General features: G+C 41.6%; 1 protein-coding gene and 1 long non-coding RNA gene across 8 annotated transcripts in view; one reads left to right on the top strand and one right to left on the bottom strand.

The window, feature by feature from the left end:
- SCAMP1 (secretory carrier membrane protein 1) overlaps positions 1-8,056 on the bottom strand; it is a 144,877-nt gene extending 136,821 nt beyond the window's left edge. The window contains exon 1 of one of the 5 annotated variants that reach the window (XM_073802237.1): positions 7,871-8,056. In XM_073802237.1, the coding sequence (XP_073658338.1) occupies positions 7,871-7,927 (57 nt within the window). In that variant the 5' untranslated portion in view covers positions 7,928-8,056. The remainder of the gene's footprint in view (positions 1-7,870) is intronic. The other 4 variants (XM_073802238.1, XM_033852959.2, XM_073802240.1 and 1 more) reach the window with 4 other exon arrangements.
- LOC109549104 (uncharacterized) lies at positions 7,371-19,776 on the top strand. 3 transcript variants are annotated; one of them, XR_012330738.1, is made up of 4 exons: positions 7,371-7,467; positions 11,570-11,683; positions 13,690-13,881; positions 18,054-19,776. It is a non-coding gene; the product is annotated as an uncharacterized lncRNA (long non-coding RNA). The 3 variants fall into 3 exon arrangements; XR_002175308.3 differs by lacking the exon at positions 13,690-13,881; XR_002175307.3 differs by lacking the exons at positions 7,371-7,467; positions 13,690-13,881 and adding an exon at positions 8,116-10,910.
- Positions 19,777-21,614: the final 1,838 nt, after the last annotated feature.

Genomic DNA, 21,614 nt, shown 5'->3' with positions numbered 1-21,614 from the left:
AAAATGGTGCAGCCACTTTGGAAAACTGTCTGGCAGTTCCTCAAATGATTCGACATTGTTACCAGAAGACCCAGAGATGTTACTCCTAGGTATATACCCAACAGAAATGAAAACAAGTGTTCAAACAAAAACTTGTATACAGATGTTTATAGCACCATTATTCATAATAGTCAAAAGGTGGAAACAACCCAAATGTCCATCAACTGATGAACTGGCATTACTAATTCTTATAAGCACCCCATGCCAAACGCCAGGGAGGAGATTATTGAGATTGCTATCTGCATACACACTTACAAGGATTTCTTGTGGCATTTCTTGCACAGGGAAGACACTTGGTACAAAGTCAAATCCAACCAACCTCCACACCGTCTTTTATGCCCATACCTATTAAAAGTTGGGAAATTTCCTTCTTGTGACTTAAAAACATCCCATAGCGTTTGCACTTTCATTACCACCAAAAACTAAGTACAACTTTAATTATATCACGTAGACCTCTTCTATCATTTTTATCTGCATTCGGTCTAAATACAGGTCTTTTTCTTTTTTCATAAATTTATTTATTTTTGGCTGCGTTGGGTCTTCGTTGCTGCACGCAGGCCTTCTCTAGTTGCTGTGAGCAGGGCTACTCTTCGTTGTGGTGCACAGGCTTCTCATGGCAGCTTGTCTTTGATGTGGAGCACAGGCTCTAGGCACGCAGACTTCAGTAGTTGTAGCACATGGACTCAGTAGTTGTGGCTCGCAGGCTCTAGAGCACAGGGTCAGGAGTTGTGGTGCCCAGACTTAGTTGCACTGTGGTATGTGGGATCTTCCCAGACCAGGGCTCAAACTCATGTCCCCTGCATTGGCAGGTGGATTCTTAACCACTGCACAACCAGGGAAGTCCCTAAATACAGGTCTGATTCTTTTTTTTTTTTGACTGCATTGGGTCTTCATTGCTGCGCGCAGCTTTCTCTTTGTTGCACAGGCTTCTCAGTGCGGTGGCTTCTCTTGTTGTGGAGCACGGGCTCTAGGTGCGCGGGCTTCAGCAGTTGTGGCTCGTGGGCTCTAGAGCGCAGGCTCAGTAGTTGTGGTGCATGGACGTAGTTGCTTCACGGCATGTGGGATCTTCCCCGACCACAGATCGAACCCATATCCCCAGCATTGGCAGGCAGATTCTTAACCACTGCGCCACCAGGGAAGTCCCTACAGGTTTGATTCTATCACTATTTGGGCAAGAAGATATTGCTTTGCATTTACCTTTAGGCAATTCTGGTTGAAAGAAACAGACTCTGCACACAGAAAGAAGGATGCCAGGTTTCACAGAGGCTGGAATTCTTCAAAACATGGCAATATCTCTTGTAGTGCAAGAGCAGCTCGAATAAGGGACTGGAATTCTATAAAATGACCAGAAGCCCTGGTCAGACGATTCCTACTCTAGTGCTTCATGATTTGCATGATAGATAATTTGGCTCTTTCCTCATGTCTTTCCGTGGTTATTCCCGCTACAACTACCTGACTTTTTCTCTGTGCTCTCACAGAGAAAGATAGCTCCTGAGAAAGATAGCTCAGTTAACTATCACTGTTCTCGTTGGGGCAAAGTTTTTGGACCAAGCGATCTTATCTGCTCCTGATCAGCTCAAAGATTGGCTTCTGCTTGATAAGATCAGTCAGCTAAGACCAGCATGGCAAGTATCACACAGTAAAGGACATGATCACCTATGTGTAAGTAATCACTTCAGGCTGCTCCCTCAGTAGATGCTGGGGCTCAGAGCATAGCATCCTAGAACATAAACCCTCTTCTCTTGAGATGATCAGACTCAATTCCAATATCCAGTAGATTAAAACATGAGAGAATTTACGCATTCACAAAACGGTCCATAAGGGTACAAAAATGTAACAATTAGAGAGTTTTAAAGTAGAAAAAGAACTTGAGACACAAATCTCTTGCCTTAGCATCTGTGATAGGTCATTGAAATTCTGTTTGAATTCCTTCAAGTGCTGGGGAACTCCATACCAAAAGAGCATTATCAGGCTATTCTAATAGATTTTTTTAAATCTTTATGTTAGGACAAAATCTATTTTCATATAAACTCTGCCAATTGGCCTTTTTTTCCTGAAGCAAGAACACATTTATTCATTCAACCAACTAAGAACCCTTCAAGCATCTGTATATCTCAAACTTCGCTTTAGCCTTCTGTAGACTAAACCCATTGAGTAAACTTAATTTTCCTAGGACTTGATTCCAGACCCATGGTCATTCTGTCTTCTTCTTGGGAACAACCTATCTTGTTCAAACCAGTCTTCAAATACGCACTGGGAACTGAAGACAATATTCACTGGATGGACAAGAACAGAATATTGTAGATTCATTTTTAAGAACTGGTCACTAACTTCATTAATCCAATATATATTTTCAGGAACTACATAACACTGTGATTCATATTAAGAAAATATCCAGTAAGTTTCCTGGATCTGCATTCGACACTAGTAAATATTAACTGCACTCCAAAAAACCTTTCTGGTTGCGGGGACGGGGTGGGGGGCAACATCAGCAAAAGAACAGTTTACATTCAAAATTTTCACACTCACCATCATTTCTTTTACAATTATTGTAAAAGCCAAGGACCAAAATAAAACATGCTCAAATACTAGTTTTGTCTTTCAGCATTTGTGAGAGGTACCCCACCCACACTAGCAGCCTCCCATTGTACCTGCCTGGGAGCTTACACTGCCGTAGGAGATACTCAATCTAGACAAAAGGTTTTCACATATCTTAAGAGCGTTGATCCAGGGCTTCCCTGGTGGCGCAGTGGTTGAGAGTCTGCCTGCCGATGCAGGGGACACGGGTTCGTGCCCCGGTCCGGGAAGATCCCACATGCCGCGGAGCGGCTGGGCCCGTGAGCCATGGCCGCTGAGCCTGCGCGTCCGGAGCCTGTGCTCCGCAACGGGAGAGGCCACAGCAGTAAGAGGCCCGCGTACCGCAAAAAAAAAAAAAAAAAGAGCGTCGATCCATAGCACCCTGACACTATACCCTAAATAAAGAAGACCGTCTCAAAGAGAATTACAGATGTGTTTTAAGCGATAGTTTGAATCTATATAAGATTAACAAATTGTTAAGAGAGTTGTACCAGCCTGGACTAAAAGAAACAGAGATATTTCAAATTGAAAAGAGGTTTCTGGGCTCCCAATTTTCAATGGGAAGGAAGCAGACTGAAAATACTACTCCAGTTACAAACTGGAGTAATTTACAGAAGAGAAGGACTTCTCAGAGGGTAGAGCCAAAAGCAGAAGAAAATAAGATTAGAAAAAGACTTCCAAGGTAGTAGAACTGGGCCCTAATCAAAGAACTCTCATTGCCCCCAAAGTAGGGGACCCTGACTAATGAGCCTGGCTGGATTTCAGACCTGCTGTTTGTACCAGCGACTGCTACATGCCTCCCACTCCTCCATTTGATGGGAGTTCTATTGAGGTTATCCTGTACCTGTCTCACCATTTTACACTGGGTTTATCTTTTCAGTTCCTAGGTCTATATCAAGAGGGACAGAGTTCCTTTCATCAAGATGTGAAGTCTAATCCTCCCACTCCTTTTCTGAAGCTGGGCTGGTTTTGTGGCTTGTTTCGACTAAAAGAATGTAGTGGAAGCGAACTGACTCAAGAAGCCTTGTGGCTTTCACTCATCTTCTTGGAACACTACTACCACCACGTAAAAAGCCCAGGCTATTCCTAGGAAAGACCACATGAAAGAGCACCAATCGCTGCCCCCACTGACAGCCCCAGGTAACTGGCAGGTAGTTGAGCGAGGACATCTTAAACCATCCCACTCTAGTCAAGCTGCTGGATGACTGAAGCCACATGAGTGACTCTAGACAATAACATTTAAAAACAAACTGTCCAGCTAAATGTAGCTCAAATAACAAAATACTGAGCAAGTAATTTTTGTTTCAAGCCACTACATTTTGGGATTACAGTCAATCGTCCCTTGCTATAAGCAAGGTATTGGTTCCAGGAGCCCCCTTGGATACCAAAATCCTCAGATGCTCAAGTCCTTTATATAAACTGGTGTAATGCAGTCGGCCTCCATATCTGCGGATTTTGCATGTATTTGTTACACAGCAATAGGTAACTGAAACAGAGGTAAATAAAATAATGATGCATCTTAATTTGATAAAATATAATCAGCAGCTCAATGGACTCTTTTTAAAAATATCAACCTGAGGAAAAGACAGTGGGAACTCATGCAGTTCACATGAACATAAAATACCACAGACCATAAATTACTACTGCTATGTTCCAGATTAATGCTGAAAGATAAAGAAAAAATCCTTTCCTGTTGCTATCCAATCTCCAGTCTTAAAATTTTAAATGGCTAAGGGAAGAGTGGCATCCACTTTATTGTAAATGAAAACAAAATGGGTAACATCCTTGAATTATGGGTCTCTTTTTTTTTTTTTTTGGCTGCGTTGGGTCTTTGTCGCTGCGTGCGGGCTTTCTCTAGTTGCAGCGAGCGGGGGCCACTCATTGCGGTGGCTTCTCTTGTTGCAGAGCATGGACTCTAGGCCTGCGGGCTTCAGTAGTTGTGGCTTGCGGGCTCTAGGGCACAGTCTCAGTAGTTGTGGTGCACAGGCTTAGTTGCTCCGCGGCATGCGGGATCTTCCCAGACCAGGGCTTGAACCCGTGTCCCCTGCATTGGCAGGTGGATTCGTAACCACTGTACCACCAGGGAAGCCCATGGGTCTCTTTTTAAGACAAAGTTTTCAATTTTCAACTTCAACTAAACTGTTAGGATACCACTGATATTACTGCAACTAAAGATACCACTGATATTACTGCAACTAAAAAGATAAATAAGAACACTGAATTGTACTCCAATTTAAGTAGATTATTTCAATAGAGAATTAATGTTTGAGGCCAAAATAAAATGGACAGTTGCTCAATTTTAATATAGAGTTCTTTTATTAGGGAGGAAGCATGTGAAGTGACAAAGCACTAGGATTCAGACAACCTGGGTCTACTCTTAGTAGGGTGACCTAGGGCAAACCACTTAATTATTTTTAGCCTTGATTCCTCAACTATGACCCTCCAAACAGCTACTATTAGCACTCTAGAAGATTCAAAGGTAACATGAACTTCACCAAATTAATAAGCTAAGAATAATATCATCAACTATAATTAAATACAGTTCCTTGAATTCCTATTAATACTACCTATTATTATCTAATTAAAGGCACCATGCATTGAGCACTGATAACACACTAAATGTATGTTCACCTAATCCTATTAACAATCCTATGGAGAAGGTACTATTGATATTATTCTATTCTACATAATAGTAAACTAAAGGTATAGAGAGGCTAAGTAACTTTCCAAGGTTTCACAGCTGGTCAGTGACAAAGCCAAGATTAAATGCAGTTTTGGGTTTTTTGTTTGTTTGTTTTAACTCTTGAGCCAAAACTTTTAAATACTACATGAGAGCCTCAAGTCCAAGCTCCAACCACAAGACAAGAATTTTGGTGAAAGAAATGCAAACAGAGAATATATAGTGCCATCAGCAACTGACTAGGAATCAGGTGACCTAAATTCCAATGCCAATTCTGCACTACCTACGCCTCGATGTAAGACAATGGGCAAGTTAGCAACGGAAATCGAATAGTTTTTAATTAAGTAGAAATTAGGATGGTTGCCAAATGTGAAATATATATTTTGAAAATACAAACTTTATTTTTGAATACTGAAATATTTCAAATATTGAAAATAAGAACAGATTTGAGAAGAAAGATGACGATAAGGTAACACAAAGATGCACCTGAGAACTTTTTATATGTAAGTAGAGAGGACCAGAAATGCTATTTCAAGAATCACATTTACATAGAAGGAAACCAACAGTAGAAAGAAGAAAGAATATGCTATAAATGTAAAGCTTTACTTTGAGAGGAGGAAGGGCAGCTGAATTTAAGTAGAAAAATCAAAGGTCAGATACACAATGCTCTGACAGTCACTGAAAATAGGGAAAGATCATAAACAGAAACGTGTACAACCAAGTCTTTAGGCCTAAATTATCCATCCTTTGAGGCATTTTATGAACCTAAATAATCACTGTCCTCTGAATGCACCCACTTATAAAGAACAAAAAAGTTTATAATTTTATGCCACAATGAATATTTAAAGCTACTTTTGGGTTTAGAATTATTACAGCAACCTTCTGTACAGCAGAAGAGGAAAGTGTCATGGCAACATTACTTGTCACAAAAAAGCAGTCTGGGCTAAGAAGCCGACAATGTCTCGCCCTAACAAGAGAACTAGCTACGTAAATTAAGCCAGGAAATGGAATGACAGAAAACAGCCAAACTGTCAGATGCTGAATAAACAGCACCAATGAATTATTTGAATTAGGAAGAGCTAACAGGTTCTTAATGTTATAACCTCAAAATATTCTAAAATAATACCCGTTTGGCAAGTGATGAGACGTCTCTTTAGAATGTTTATGATTTAAGAATAATCCGATTTTCCACAACATGGGATGATGGAATACTAAACTTCTGGGGGGAAAAAATTCTACTCAAAGTATAACCATATCATCTTTAAAACCTAAAAGTTTCAGGCCAGGTGTAGAGAATTTTCTTAAGTGCTATTAGAGGCAAAGGAATAGCTGACTGAGTCTATTCTACATTTCTACAGTGAGTCAAGCTGTCAATAATAATCAGAATTATTTACTTAAGATAATCCTCCATGAAATTAACAGGCAAACGATCAGAAGAGGGATGTTTTTCCTTTTCTAGAATTCTTAATAAGAGACAAAACCAGGAGTAAAAGAAGAGATGTAAATTCAACAAGCCAGAAGTGACCCTTGTAGGACCACAAATTAAAGTTACTATTGTACCTAACCAGGAGAAATTAACCAACTTCGAGCAACAGAAACAAATTACACGTGCTAAACAACAGCACTCATTAAGAAACCTGGAGTGGTACTTTTTAAGGTATTTATATAGACGTTGCATTAACTTAGGCGCAGATAATGAACACCTTAGTCGTCTTCCTTTGCCGGTTTCTATGCCAAGCCCTCTCGAAGCTGGGATCCAGAAGGTATACTCCAAGAAAGAAAGCAGCTCATGTGGGAAATGGTATCCTCATACAGCCCAGAGAACAGCTGACGCACAAGGAGCTTGGAAAATATCCCGTCGTTTACCTTACTAAGAGCGGTTAGGAAGGAAGATGATCGTCCACGTGCACTATTGTTTCCAGGTGTGTTTATTTATATTTAACTTACGCTTTGTTATCAGTACCCTCAACCTCAGGCAAATGGTGGGGAGGAGGGGTGGCAGCGCCGCTGGTGGCACCTAGGCGCAACGCAAGTTTAAAAATTAAAAACAAAAACCTTTTATTTTTAATTGCAGCGTACTCGGTGCCCTCACCTCTCCTCCACATCTCTGCCATCACCCACGCAGCTCCTCTCAGCGCCGCCTCGGGTCCCCATGACAACCCCTCCCAAGGGTGAGCCCCCCTCCGCCGCGTCCCGGCCCCCGCCCCTGCCCGGCCAGCCACACTTACCTGACAGGTGACAACTCCACCTGCTCTAGGCTCTCACTCTCCCCGCTCCCGAGAGGCGGGCCGGGAACCCCGAAGCCCCGGGAACCCTCACTCCCGAGCCAGGGCACGACCCTCTCCAGTCGGGGACACGGGGAGGGCCGGCCGTATGGGGAGCTCGGTAGGTTCCACTCCGACCCCAAAACGAGTGACGCGTGGGCCGGAGCGCGACCCCGCCGAGGGGTGCGGCGGCCCCGAGCCCCTGTCTTAAGGGGCTGAAGGGGGCCGAGTGGCGGGCGCGAAGGAACTTGTCGGTTTAAACAAACAACGACGCGTCACGGTGGCGGGAGATGCTGGGGACGACGCTCACCTTGAAAGGGTTGTTGAGATCCGGGTCTGCAAACGGGTTACTATCAAAATCCGACATCTCGCGCTCGGCGTCACCCACCCGACCCAGGCGCAGAGAGAGACAGAGAGGAGGCGAGGCCGCCGCCCCCCTGCGCGCTCACGTCGCCGCCGCAGCCGCCGCCGCCGCCGAGCAGATCCGGGTGCAGCTCGCGAGGCCACCCAGCCGGCCGTGCCACTGAGCATGCCCGGTGCGACGGGCTGCCGGACGCCGGCGCCGCTCCTAGTTCGCCATCCCGTTCCTCCGAGCCGCACTCCAGCACTCCGGGCTTTAAGTACGACCGAGGAGGAACTAGGGGCGGAGGAAGCTGGGAACAGTGGAAGAAGCGCGGAGGTGTTCTGTGTTAAGCGCATTTGGATGAGCGGAGCGTCCGGCTGGACTTGGTTGTGTTATCGATTTAAAATCGGCGCCGTGTGGCCAAGCATGAGTTACGGGAGAGGTGGCACTTTGTTGGCAAGAAAGACGTACACTGAGACCACTTCCCCAGGTTGGGAAGGCTGCTTGGGACGCTGGCTGCACACCTGGGGAAGGAGTGGCAGCTTAACTGGGCTCAGAGGCGCGGAGACCTAGAGAAGCTCCGCACCTGTAACCACAGATAATGCCCGGTGGGGCCTTGTCCTCACTAATGAATTTCGCACACCCCTGATTCCACCTGGAAATCCCTGCCTCCCGTCTTCCGGTTTTTTCCGACTCTATGTTGTTGCTAAATCACGGAGACCAGCCGTGGTGCTACCGATCCGGACCGGCTCCGCAGACGTTTGGGAAAGAGAGATTCAGTACCAGGGTCCGGCCCTTGGTACCGTTCTCCAGAATCTGCAAAATGGCTACTTCTCCAGAAATGATCGCGGGGTGGCACAGGTCCAAAGATCAAGACCCTTAAGTTAATGTTAGTGGGTGACAAAAAGATGCCGTTTTTGTTTTCTTTCAAGCATTCAGGCGCAAAATATACACTTCTGATTTTTTCCTATCCACTACCCAACACCAGAGATTACCAAAAAATGAGTATGTGTGTGGAATTTATTTGTACCATTCGTTGCCCCACCCTTGAACTTAATGAGGGGGCATCTATTTCCCCACCTCTCACCTTCCTTTTGCTCTAACAGCAAAACACTTAGCAGATAAAGCTATAAAAAGCCAGAATTATTTTCCCTTGATAGGTGCCCAAGAATTGGAAGGAACTAGAGTTAGTCTTCTTGGTCTTCTTGCACTATTCAAAATCATCTGGGAAATAGTTTCTCCCCACTGTGAAAACACTAGCTATTGACGATAGACGAAAAAGCACATCTGCTGTAATCTCTCTTTGGCGGGATCCAGGTTGGGATATATGACAAAGAAGCTGCTTCTAGGCAGCCGACTAGGACTGTCAACTAATAATCGACAACAGACTGGAATGATCGTGGCCGAGCTGCAAGATTGTGGACATGAAAAAGAGCAAACCGTCTATTGTGCTTGCCCTCCTATCCTCAGCAGCTGTCAGGAGTCTAGTTTATAGCTGAGTGCTCAAAATATGCGTGGGGTTCAAATCCCAATTCTGATACTACTTGTGCTACCCACGTCACCTCTCTGAGTTTGTAAAGGGTTATTTTAGAATTAAATGAAATGAGATAGAGAAAAGTGCCGTGCATGTATATAGTGCCTAACAAATCCTGTTGAATGTTTGAAAATGCCAAGGGAGCCCAGTCCATTGTTCTTTTGTGTTTTACCTCATGGCTCCTGAGCTTGACCTTGCCCAGCTGATCGACTTCTCCCACCACTTTGGCCCTCACTCCCTCCACCTGTCCTCCAAATGACTCAAATAATCAGCAGCTATTTATTATGCATCTACTATGTTCCAAGACAATGAAGATCAGCTGAGCCTGCATTGCAGGATGGAAATTTCCAAGGAAGCTGTGTTTACAGCTAATGATATTAGCACTTAATGCAAAGATTTACAGATTTCATTGTTACAGAATCACTTGGAATTTATTTTTTTTTAAAGAAGAGGTTGTGGGTAGGAGTTTATGAATTAATTAATTTATTTTTGCTGTGTTGGGTCTTCGTTTCTGTGCGAGGGCTTTCTCTAGTTGTGGCAAGTGGGGGCCACTCTTCATCGCGGTGCGCAGGCCTCTTACTATCGCAGCCTCTCTTGTTGCGGAGCACAGGCTCCAGACGCGCAGGCTCAGTAGTTGTGGCTCACGGGCCTAGCTGCTCCGTGGCATGTGGGATCCTCCCAGACCAGGGCTCGAACCCGTGTCCTCTGCATTAGCAGGCAGATTCTCAACCACTGTGCCACCATGGAAGCCCCCACTTGGAATATTTGTTAATGATGCACCTCTCCATATCTCCTGTCCCTGAGATTTGGCTTTACAGTAGGGGCCATGGATCTGCATTTTTTATTCTATTTTAAATGTCTTTATATATGAATATATTCCTTTACATAAATGCATAAATGGGTTCATAGCATACACACTAGTGTTTTCACCTTTTTAAAATTTTTTTTTATTTTTTGTCCTCCTTCCTCTCCCATATGTTAACAACCCAGTATGTTCCTTTCAATATTCTTATAATACTGTATATCTACAAGCACATAACGTAACTCACATAATCATATACAAACATATAATACATATGCATGCAGACATGCTTATACATAGTCATACAGAATTTTGGTATTGTCTTGCAAAAAGAGGATCATTTTTCTTTTTTTGCAACTTGTTTTTCTCACTCAGTGGCACAGTTTCTCAGTGAGAGGGGAATTGGCAGAGACAGTCTAAAGTTTCTTACCCCAGTACACCACATAAATATTATCACTTTTTATGTGTACCATTACTATAAAGGTGGAAAGTGTTAGGAAGCATAGCTTAATGGAAATCCCTCCAAATCAACAACCACGTGTCTAATTTATTCTTTTTAACAATTACCAAATCAGCATAGTTAAAGGACCCCAGGTGATTCTGATAGAGGTGATGCAATGACCACACTTCAAGGACACTGATATAAGGATATTCAGACATACAGTCCACAGGTGAGCTTATTAGAACCTTTCATGAAATTTAGAATCACAGGATAGGAGAATTGAAAGAACCTTTAGCCCCTCTCACAGCCAAAAAAGAAACTGAGTTTGAACAGGTTAAGTCATTTGCCTCAGTTACAAAGGAAGTGAACGGAGGAACTAGGAACAGAACTCGAGTCTCCCAACTCACATTTCAGACATTAAATTGATATATTTGGTTGGTAATATTTCATATAGGAAGAAGAAATGCTATGTGCAAGGTAGAGAGAAAGCATACAGGAGGCTTCATTCGTTGGAGTAGTTCATTTTTTAGGAGCTGCCTCCTAAGTTTGATAGAGCAAAGAATGAAGAGTCAAAACTACTTGCTAGATCCAGCTCTACCATAAACCAGCTGAGTGACCTTGATCATATCAGTTCACCTCTCTGACCTGAGTTTCCGTACTAGTCAGTCAACAAGTATTTACTGAGCACCTACAAAGTGGTGAACATTGTTTTAGGTGTTGGGGGTAAAGCAGTGAACAAGCTGTAAGGGAGGCTCTGTTCCCAAGAAACTTCCTAAAAGGCCCAGAACATGGCTAAATGGTATCTCGGGTCCTTTAAACAGCTAGAACATTCTGTTAATCTGTGCCAGTGACCCACCCCTCCCTAACTCTGTTCCTTTTTCTCCTTAGGGAATGCTTCACCCCACCATCATGCTGCTTCTCCCTCAGTCTGACAAATTTAATTTGTGAATCCTTTGGGCAAGGGCTATAATCTGAATTCCATGTTTTCTATACTGACAGCCGGTGAGTATTGAGAAAATGTCAAGTTAGTTATATTTCTTACCTCAAAAGTTTCACTGGGCTTCCCTGGTGGCGCAGTGGTTGGGAGTCCGCCTGCCGATGCAGGGCACACGGGTCATGCCCCGGTCCGGGAAGATCCCACATGCCGCGGAGCGGCTGGGCCCATGAGCCATGGCCGCTGAGCCTGTGCGTCCAGAGCCTGTGCTCCGCAACGGGAGAGGCCACAACAGTGAGAGGCCCGCGAACCGCAAAAAAAAAAAGCAAAACAGTATTATAGTGAAATATATAAATTATATAGTAAATTGTACGGTATATAATGTATACTATAATATGTGGTAAATTATATAGTAATAGTAAAATATATAAATATAGCAATATTAGTAATATGTAGTAATATATACAGTAACATATAAATGTAGTAAAATAGTAAAAGAAGCATTACAGTTCTGTGACTTTTTTGGATATACTATTTGTTCTTGTGTGAACAGACAGAAAGAAGACTACTCATTTTTATCTAGGTACATTTTCAGAAAACTGATTTTGTTTTTTTCATGAACCATCAATTATATAACCATACTTGATATGACCTAATGTCTATGCAATTTCATAAAAGTCTTCAAAGTAAGGACAGTTTATAATGCTTACATTGCAAAATTAGGCATAAATTTTCAGGGGGACTCTTATAAGTGAGGAAATAATCAGAGCAATCTAACCCACTTTCTCCCATCCAAGTACTAACCAGGCCCGACCGTGCTTAGCTTCCAAGATCAGAAGAGATCGGGTACGTTCACGGTGGTGTGGCCCATTTTCTGATCTCCTGAAAGAAATACCCCAAGTCTGATGATTAGGCCTTTAAGGAAAGAAAGATTGCTTTCAGGTTCTCCCTTTACTTTAATGTTGAGAATTTTAAGAAAGAAATCAGATTTATTTAAAATGGCTATTCTCTTCCTTACCTCATGAGAAGAGAGGGTAGAGACAGCTAAAATTTCTTGAATGCCTGGTATATGTCAGGCACTGAGATGCTGGAGGCTCAACAGACATTTTCTCATATGCAACATACCTTTGGGAGGTAAGTATTATTATTTCCATTTTACAAATGAGAAAATGGAAATTCAGAGAAGTGAGTGAATCTGAAAGTAATTTTTTTTAACTGTGTGCTTTTTATTTGGTTACATAAATCATATGTAAAGGATTCAGATAATCCAGAACAGAACATAAAGTCCCCTTTACCATTCCCTCCCACGCCCAGCTCCCAGTGCCTCCCTGCAGGTAACCACTGTCAACAAACAGGCAGCTCCCTTCCAGTCCCCTTTCAACGCCTTTACACTCTTACACACGTCTTTTATGTATGTTGGACCTTATTATACAACTGTTCTGCAACTTCCCTTTTTTTTTATTATTTTAAGAATTATGTTGAGAAATAGAGGCCTAAAGCTGGGGGTTTGTGTTGTTTGTCCTTGCATTCTACATTAGGCTTTATTATATTGCCCAAATGGAGAAGGCCATGTTGGTTTTTTTTAAAGAAGTAGCATAGTCTTGTTGGTTCATTAAGCATATGACATGGTAACTCATGCTTGGCCAGTGTCCAGCTACCAGATGACCAGGGAGAAATGGTGACTGGGTTGTGGATAACCATATTCATAGTCTCTGAGTCTGAGAACCAGAGCTCTCACCCAATCCCCACTGCATAACTGCCTTCATCTGCCCAGTTCATGTGGGGCAGCTGCCACAGTTGGCTTCCCGCCATTTGTGGCCTCAGGAACTTCGATGGTTCTGCCTGCCTCTTGGCATGGTTAGAGGCTCTAGAGCCGAGGGAATACAATGTTCCTCCCATCAACACCAGTATGGACCTGCTCAGACCTCATACTCTCCAGAGGTCTCAGGCAAAGCACTGGGTTTTCCTGGGGGATGGGCCTTCCCCAGGGAGGTTCTCATAATTTTAGGGGTTTTTTACAATGATTTGATGAATCACAACTTTTCCATTTGACCTTCTCTTTAAATTTTTACAGCCCTTCTCTCATGGAACCTGACACACATTCTCCTGGGAGCTTGGTAACAAGACAACAGAAAGCCACCACACAGTGTTGCAAGCAAACTGTCCTTTCATCCCTGACCACCACCATTATCCCTGGACCAAGCCTGGATATCTTGACATTCTCCTACCTCGAAGCATCCTCCCTGGTCCAGGGTTGCTTTCTAAGGTCAAAGCATAGAACTGTTCCTTTTCTTAGTTCTAAAAGCTACTTAGTCTGAGAACTGGGCATTAGCTCCACCTTATCATTCACTCCTCCAGAAAGCCTAGAAAGTCTCAGGCATGTGTAAGTCACGCAAATAACAGGAGATATGCAAAGTAGCCTCTATTATATCATCCCAGAAGTATATATCTCATATTGAGCTATAGTTAAAGAAATTGGAGAGCTTTATCTTTCAACTATCAATTTCGAATTTCTCCCTTTCTTTGGCACCTGCAAATAGTCTTTCCTGGCAACTCCTACCGAGAGAATTAGTTGCTCCATCCTCTGTAGAACAAGAGAACTCTGTTTATACCTTCATCATCTACAGATATTATTACCTTGTATTAATAATACAAGAATTGGGTTTGACCAAAAGCAGGATCTGGGGTGAAAGTGACGAGGAGCTTGAGTACGCATAGTCTATTTGGGTGGTGTTCCCAGGAAGCCAGAGTGAGGAAGAGGGAAGGATGAGACAGATAAAAAGGGAAAACCAATAAAGGAGGAATTATTAAGCAGTTTACAACCGTGGGTAATTAGGACTCAATCCCAACACACACACACAGACACACACACAGACACACACACACACACACACACACACACAGGCAGAGAGTAGCTTCAGGGAGGTCCCTGAGGCAGTAAAGCTGAGAAACTCAGTGGACACTAGTAGTGAGAAGCCTTCATGGGGACATCGCTGGTGGCCCAGTGGTTAAGTATCTGCCTTCAAATGCAGGGGACGCAGGTTCGATCCCTGGTTGGGGAACTAAGATCCCACATGCCGCAGGGCAACTGAGCCCATGTGCCATAACTAGAGAGCCTACGTGCCGCAATTACAGGGCCCACGCTCTCTGGAACCCATGCGCCACAACTAGAGAGAAACCTGTGTGCTGCAACGAAACATCCCACATGCCACAACTAAGACCCGACTAAGCCAAAAATTAATTAATTAATTAAAAACAAAAAAGAAGACTTCAACATACATGGCACTGTCTACCACAGCTCAAGTTAGAGGTGGCCAAAGGAATGTGACCTGGGGCATCAACAATGTCTATAATACCTCTTGACACATCTCTGTCCCCCTTTAGATTATATATCTCTCTGGGGCACACACCATATCTTGATCATTTTCATATCCTTGATACACAGCACAGCATCTGGCATAATGTGAAAACTAAATGACTGCATGGATGGATGGATGGATGGATGGAGCTAAGAAAGTAGTTTCTTTCACATGAGATTTGCACTCACCTAACAGCTTTTCTAACCTCTTTTTATTACTTGCTTTTTTAATAGTAGTTTTTACCATACCTTCTGAAGCTTTGCCAAAAAGGCTACATTTTATCATAGTACATAAAAGCTGTAGGAAAAGTTTCTAAAAAGATTTTTTAAGAACAATGAAATTTCTATATAAAAATTTAAAAAAATTATTTCCCTTCCTTTTGCCTGCTTTGTCACCCACTTTTCACCATAAAAGGCACGGGAAGAAGAGTGAACATAAAATAAAAGCAGAAAACATCTACTTTGTCAGTCAAGGTTCCAAAAAAATTAATCACATTTTCACAAGGGTATTAGACCAGTTTCCTGATTAAATTGTAGTTTGGTACACAAATGAATTTGAAAAATAAACTCAGTGGAGATTTAGTGATGTGAGATTTTAAAATTAGTGTTAACAAAAGAATAATCAAGTCCAATAATTTCTAAATAGTGGAATGAGGGTCCCAGAACATTAGCTCAAGTTGAGAAGTTGAGAACTCAGACAGGTCTAAACATGTCAGGGTAGCCTGTAGACAGGCTCACCAGAGCACAACTTTAAGAGGACCGAGGAGCATCATGGGAAGAACAGTGGGAGATGCTGACAGCCAACCTCTAGGCCTGAGGCCCTGAAACCACTGGGGAGCAGAAACTCTTCCTTTATCCTCTGACAGGCAATGTACTTGGTGGGGAAAGAATTCTACCCCAGAGGAGGGAATGAGAGAACCAGGCTTGTTAAGTAGACAGGGATGAGGTCTGAGAAGGAGGACAAATCTGGATGCAGCATGAGAAGCAGCACTTGATTGCCTTCCCACCCAGCCCTCGGAAACTCATGCCAAACTCCTAGGGAGAGAAAAGCTGTAATAGAGAGGAAGCTAAATAAAGAACTATTATCACTAGAAGCACAGCAAGACACTGAGAACAGATAGCTCTGTGTCACGTGAGGAAACAAATAACCTCACTTCAGAACCAAGAACCTTGCCAATATTGGGAGAACGGAGAGAAAGGGTTAGGCTGAGCAACAGGCGTGCAACGTCATGTACTTCTAAGCAGAAGAAGAGGGAGGTCATGATGGAATGACCTACAGAGAAAAGTAGTACATCAAGAGGAAGGGTGGAGGCATCCAGGCCACCAGCTAGGAGGCAGAGCTGAGATTAAAACCCCACTTCCTGCCTTCTGGGTGGCAGAATCATGAAGAACATCCTCTTACCCTCTAACCTGGTGACTGCCCATCTCAGGCCAATCCACACTGCCCAAGACAATCACTCCTTACTAGACAACATTGATTTTTGTTCCTTCTTTATGTGGAAATCTTCTGAAAACTTGATTTGATTAAACATACAAATGAGACATAGCATTAAATATTTCTTAGTATTTGTCAAGGTGAAGAAAATTATAAATAAGAAAGCTTATTTGACTTGATTATTAAATTTAATTCATATGTGAATACATGTGTTTTATTATATAAGCAATTGATATCTATTAGAAGAAAGGTTCTGGATTACCCTATGGTGTGCATAGATTTGAAAAAAAATGTTTGAAGTGGCATTCTGGTGCATTATCCCACCAAACAAAGAAATAAAAACATTATTTGAGAAAAATATAGAAAACTAAAGTCAAATGGTAAAATCAACAATGCTAAATCCATGCAAGAATTATTATATAACCATCAAAATGATGTTTTTTAAAAATGTGTAATAACTTGAAAAAACAAGTATAATGATGAATGGAGGAAAGATAATATATATTGAATATAAAGAGTAGAGATATGACTTCAATTTTTTTTTCTTTTTTTTTTGTGGTACACGGGCCTCTCACTGCCGTGGCCTCTCCCGCTGTGGAACACAGGCTCCGGACGCGCATGCCCAGCGGCCATGGCTCACGGGCCCAGCCGCTCTGCGGCATGTGGGATCCTCCCAAACCGGGGCTCGAACCCACGTTCCCTGCATCGGCAGGTGGACTCCCAACCACTGCGCCACCAGGGAAGCCCACAACTTCATTTTTAAAACCTAAAATTAGAAGATAGATGAGACAATGGACTATTTGTTTTCTTTTCCTACTTTGCCTTCTGTTTATTCAATGACCATCCATTATGTTAACAACTTGCACAGGAGAAAGAATATGGCTTAGTTTTAACTTAGATGATTGTGTAAAAAAAAACACCACCAAATCTTCGCAGGGCTTAGATCTGAAAACAAATGACTTTACAGATCTAGAATAAATAGTTTTGAATCAAATAATTCTGTGCCTTAGTTAGAAAATCACCTTTTTCTCCAGCATTGTCTGGAACAAATATGTAAAAGTTGGAGAATTGTATGCCTGGCAGTTACCTTGCCGAAAGGAGGCCCTCGATAAACATTTATTAACGGCATGGTAAGTCCCTACTACCTGCGCTTTTCCAAAATTTAATCACCCTACACGGTGCAAAACAAAACAAAACAATGTTCAGAGGTTTAAATCCAGCCTTAGCAAGGAGACTCCCTATGTATCATCCTTTTTGTTACCAGTATCATTTGCCTGTGAATGTCTTAGAACGAAACACTGATACTGGCGTTAACTATATTTTAAAATTTTAATTAATTAATTTTTTTTTTTTTTTTTTTTTTTTTTGCGGTACGCGCACCTCTCACTGTTGTGGCCTCTCCCGCTGCGGAGCACAGGCTCCGGACGCGCAGGCTCAGCGGCCATGGCTCACGGGCCCAACCGCTCCACGGCATGTGGGATCTTCCTGGACCGGGGCACAAACCCGTGTCCCCTGCATCGGCAGGCAGACTCTCAACCACTGCGCCACCAGGGAAGCCCTTAATTAATTAATTTTTGATCAACAGGTACAAAAATGCTTCTGGAAGGTGATCTATGTCATAACTAATAGGATTGTCTTTGTTTAGGATGCAAGCTGGCCATACCAGAGAGACGAACCACATGATTTGAGTCACATGGTATCAGTTGTCTGAGTTCAACCACATAAGCAAGAAATCAGTCAATTATGCCTGTGGAATAAAACTCCATTAAAACTCTGGACACAAAAGCTCAGCTGATCTTCCCTGGTAATACTCCCGGCATATTGACAAACATCAGTGCTGGGAGGTTAGTGGGTCATTACTCCATGGGAGAGGACAACAAAAGCTTTGTGTTTGGAGCTCTCCCAAACTGTGGCCTATGTGCCTCTTCCTTTGGCTGATTTCAATGTGTCATTTCCTGTAATAAACCAGAATCATGAGTATAATAACTTTTGCCGAAAGGAGGCCCTCGATAAACATTTATTAACAGCATGGTAAGTCCCTACTACCTGCTCTTTCCCAAAATTTAATCACCCTACTCGGTGCAAAACAAAACAAACAATGCTCAGAGGTTTAAATCCAGCCTTAGCAAGGAGACTCCCTATGTATCATCCTTTTTGTTACCAGTATCATTTGCCTGTGAATGTCTTAGAACGAAACACTGATACTGGCATTAACTATATTTTAAATTTTTAATTTTAATTTAATTTTAAATTAATTTTAAATTTTAATTTAATTTTAAATTTAAATTTAAATAAATTTAAATTAATTTTAAATTTTAAATTTTAAATTAATTAATTTTAAATTTTAATTTAATTTTAATTAATTTTTGATCAACAGGTACAAAAATGCTTAGGGACTTACCATGCCGTTAAGTGAGTTCTATGAAGCCTTCTAATGAATTATCAAACCTGAGGGTGGTTTTAGGAACCTCTCGAACTTTCAGTTGGCATCAGAAGTGAGAGCGGTCCTTAGGGGCTGTGCCTTCAAACTTTGCAGTTTGAATAACTCCAGGCATGAAGATAATATGTAAACAAATGGATGTGACTGAACTGGCCCTTGGGTTTGCCAACCCCTGTTCTAGCTCATTAAAATAGCTGTACAACATAAGTTCCGCACATATGTTTTGCTGTGATGCATAATTGTGTCCAAACAAGTACAATATTCTACCAATCAAAATAAAATCTGTAATTGTCAAAATTTGCAGATATTTTATATATATTTTATATATATTTTATATATATATATTTTATATATACACAGAGTAACTGAAGTGCAACATTTTTGTGACAAAACTGATGCTGAAAACAAAATAATATATAGATTTTAGTATGTGCCCATTTCTTTCCTGCCCATATCCAATTAGATTTTCTTAGTGTTTGTGCTTTTGAAGAACTATAATACTTTGTAAATCAACCTAACTTTCCCACAGTGCTATTGTAGTAAGCAAATAATCCCCTCAGCATGTGTTTAGAACAGCATAATAGGAATCCTGACAAGAAAAAAAAAAAAGCACAGAAAACACTGGGTTATTAACAATCTTGAGTGTTCTAGAATTTTCCTAGGAAACAGGAAGAATTTATACCTTTGGCCCACAAACAAAGAGATGCCAAATAACATCTTTCTGTAACATATAGACATTTGTCCACATGTCTTGGTCAACATGTTCCTTTATTCTAGTCAAAGAGATTATAGGGAAAAAATCCTATGGGCTGCATTCACTTTAAATCTGGTTTTCTTTTGGTATAAAATCAATTTTCTGTTCTTGTCATATTCTTTCTCAACATTAGACATTTTTGAGAAGGTAATAAACTCATTATTTTATTATTAACCATGAGTAATTTAGTTCTTCATTGAATTTTCTGTGGTAGTTATTGAATACCACAAACTGGTACAGCTTAATTGCCAAGATATCCTAACTGGCATGAATGACTTTTTCTATGTGATGGACGTACTGTAACTAAAATATCTACTGGCTAGATAGTCTCATGTGTACAATATCAGAATATCTCCCAACGCTGACCAACTTCCTCCTTTTGGAATATTAGCAGGGAAGATGTCTCACATTGGTAATGTAGTGGCCACTTGCACTCAGCTATTGCCTGGTGTATGACAAATACTCTCTACTCAGTCAAGAGGTCCATTCAGTTTTCTGACTACCACCAAGCTGACTTCAGAGGAGAGGGCAGAATGGGGGAAAACTCACATTCCTCCACCACTCCGTTTCAGCAGTGAACACAGACTTATTCCTAATGCCCCACAACATGAATAACACTGGACCATAGCATTTGAAATTTTAGTGAAGGCTGAAAAATATTAAAGGAGACTTAGAACATACAAAAGAAAACATGTAAAATAGAAATTTAGATATTAGTACTAGAGTCAATCAGCCATTGCTCTGCACTGAGGATCCACTTGAGCCATTTCCCTTTTAGCCTGTAGCATGAAACAAGTAGCCAACACCATCTTATCTTCCACAGTCATTTATCTCTATCATGTCCTCCTTAACCAGAGTTACATCCCACTGCCTCCAACCAGGAGAGAGGATGAAGTCCTCCCTTCCTTAATCCACGACTATTTTTATTCTTTCTCCAGGAAACTAACAATGGGTCCACCATTTTCTTCAGGAGAGATATCCCCACCCTCACCTCAGATCCTTTGGACCCCTTAACCTATACAAAGTAAACAAGTACAGTAGTTCAAAGTACACGTCCCAAACTCTGACTCATTCAGTTATAAATGGTACCTCATGTGAGACGTTAATTATTCAGTACATGATAGGCTGCAGTAATCCAGAGCCGTTTGGGACAGAAATAGAGACACAGATGTAGAGAACAAATGTATGGACACCAAGCGGGGAAAGTGGCAGGGGGGGTGGTATGATGAATTGGGAGATTGGGATTGACATATATACACTAATATGTATAAAATGGATAACTAATAAGAACCTGCTGTATGAAAAAAAAATTATTAAAAAATCCAGTGCAGTTTCATTTCATAGTCTTTCTTTCAGTATGCAGAAAGGAGGAAATTAGACCCATGCATCCCCTCCGGTGTGGTCCTAGTCCCATGATTTCCTGTGAGGAAATAACTGAATAAAAATGTACTCATCTATCAAAAACAATTCTCTTTGAATTAGTAGAAAGATTTTTTCCCCCTACATCTGAAATGGCCTCATCCTAGAAAGATATAATGCAATTTTTACTGCTAAACAAAAATTAATATTTAAATCAGAAATATCTGCATTTGGTTCAGTGTATCCATAAGAACAATGGCCAGGTACTTGTCTACAGCAAAACTATTTTAAAAGTTCGCCAAAGCAGCCACAACCAGAACAAGGAAGAGAGAGGTTCCAGATTCAAGGACAAATTCCAGAGTTCAAGAATGTAGAAACTGCTCACCACTATCCCAAATGGTTTTCCAGTTTCAACAATTTTCCCAAGGCACCATTTACACTGGGGTGTGATTATAATCTGGCTGAGTCTTGGCTGGTTGAATTCTCTTGTGGTTTAGTTGTCCAGAAGCTCAGTTAGTGGTACAGAGTCCAAAGTCCAGAAACCCCAGTTAGAGTGAAGAACATGTATATGTTTTTCTATTTCAATTAGTACTTCTTTTCCAACAGTATACTATTAATATTTAATTGATTCTGCTATAGAAATGCTTATAAAC

This window comes from Tursiops truncatus, chromosome 3 (genome assembly GCF_011762595.2).
Source record: "Tursiops truncatus isolate mTurTru1 chromosome 3, mTurTru1.mat.Y, whole genome shotgun sequence".
Classification (NCBI taxonomy): Eukaryota; Metazoa; Chordata; class Mammalia; order Artiodactyla; family Delphinidae; genus Tursiops; species Tursiops truncatus.
This window is presented reverse-complemented; position numbering and strand designations above follow the sequence as displayed.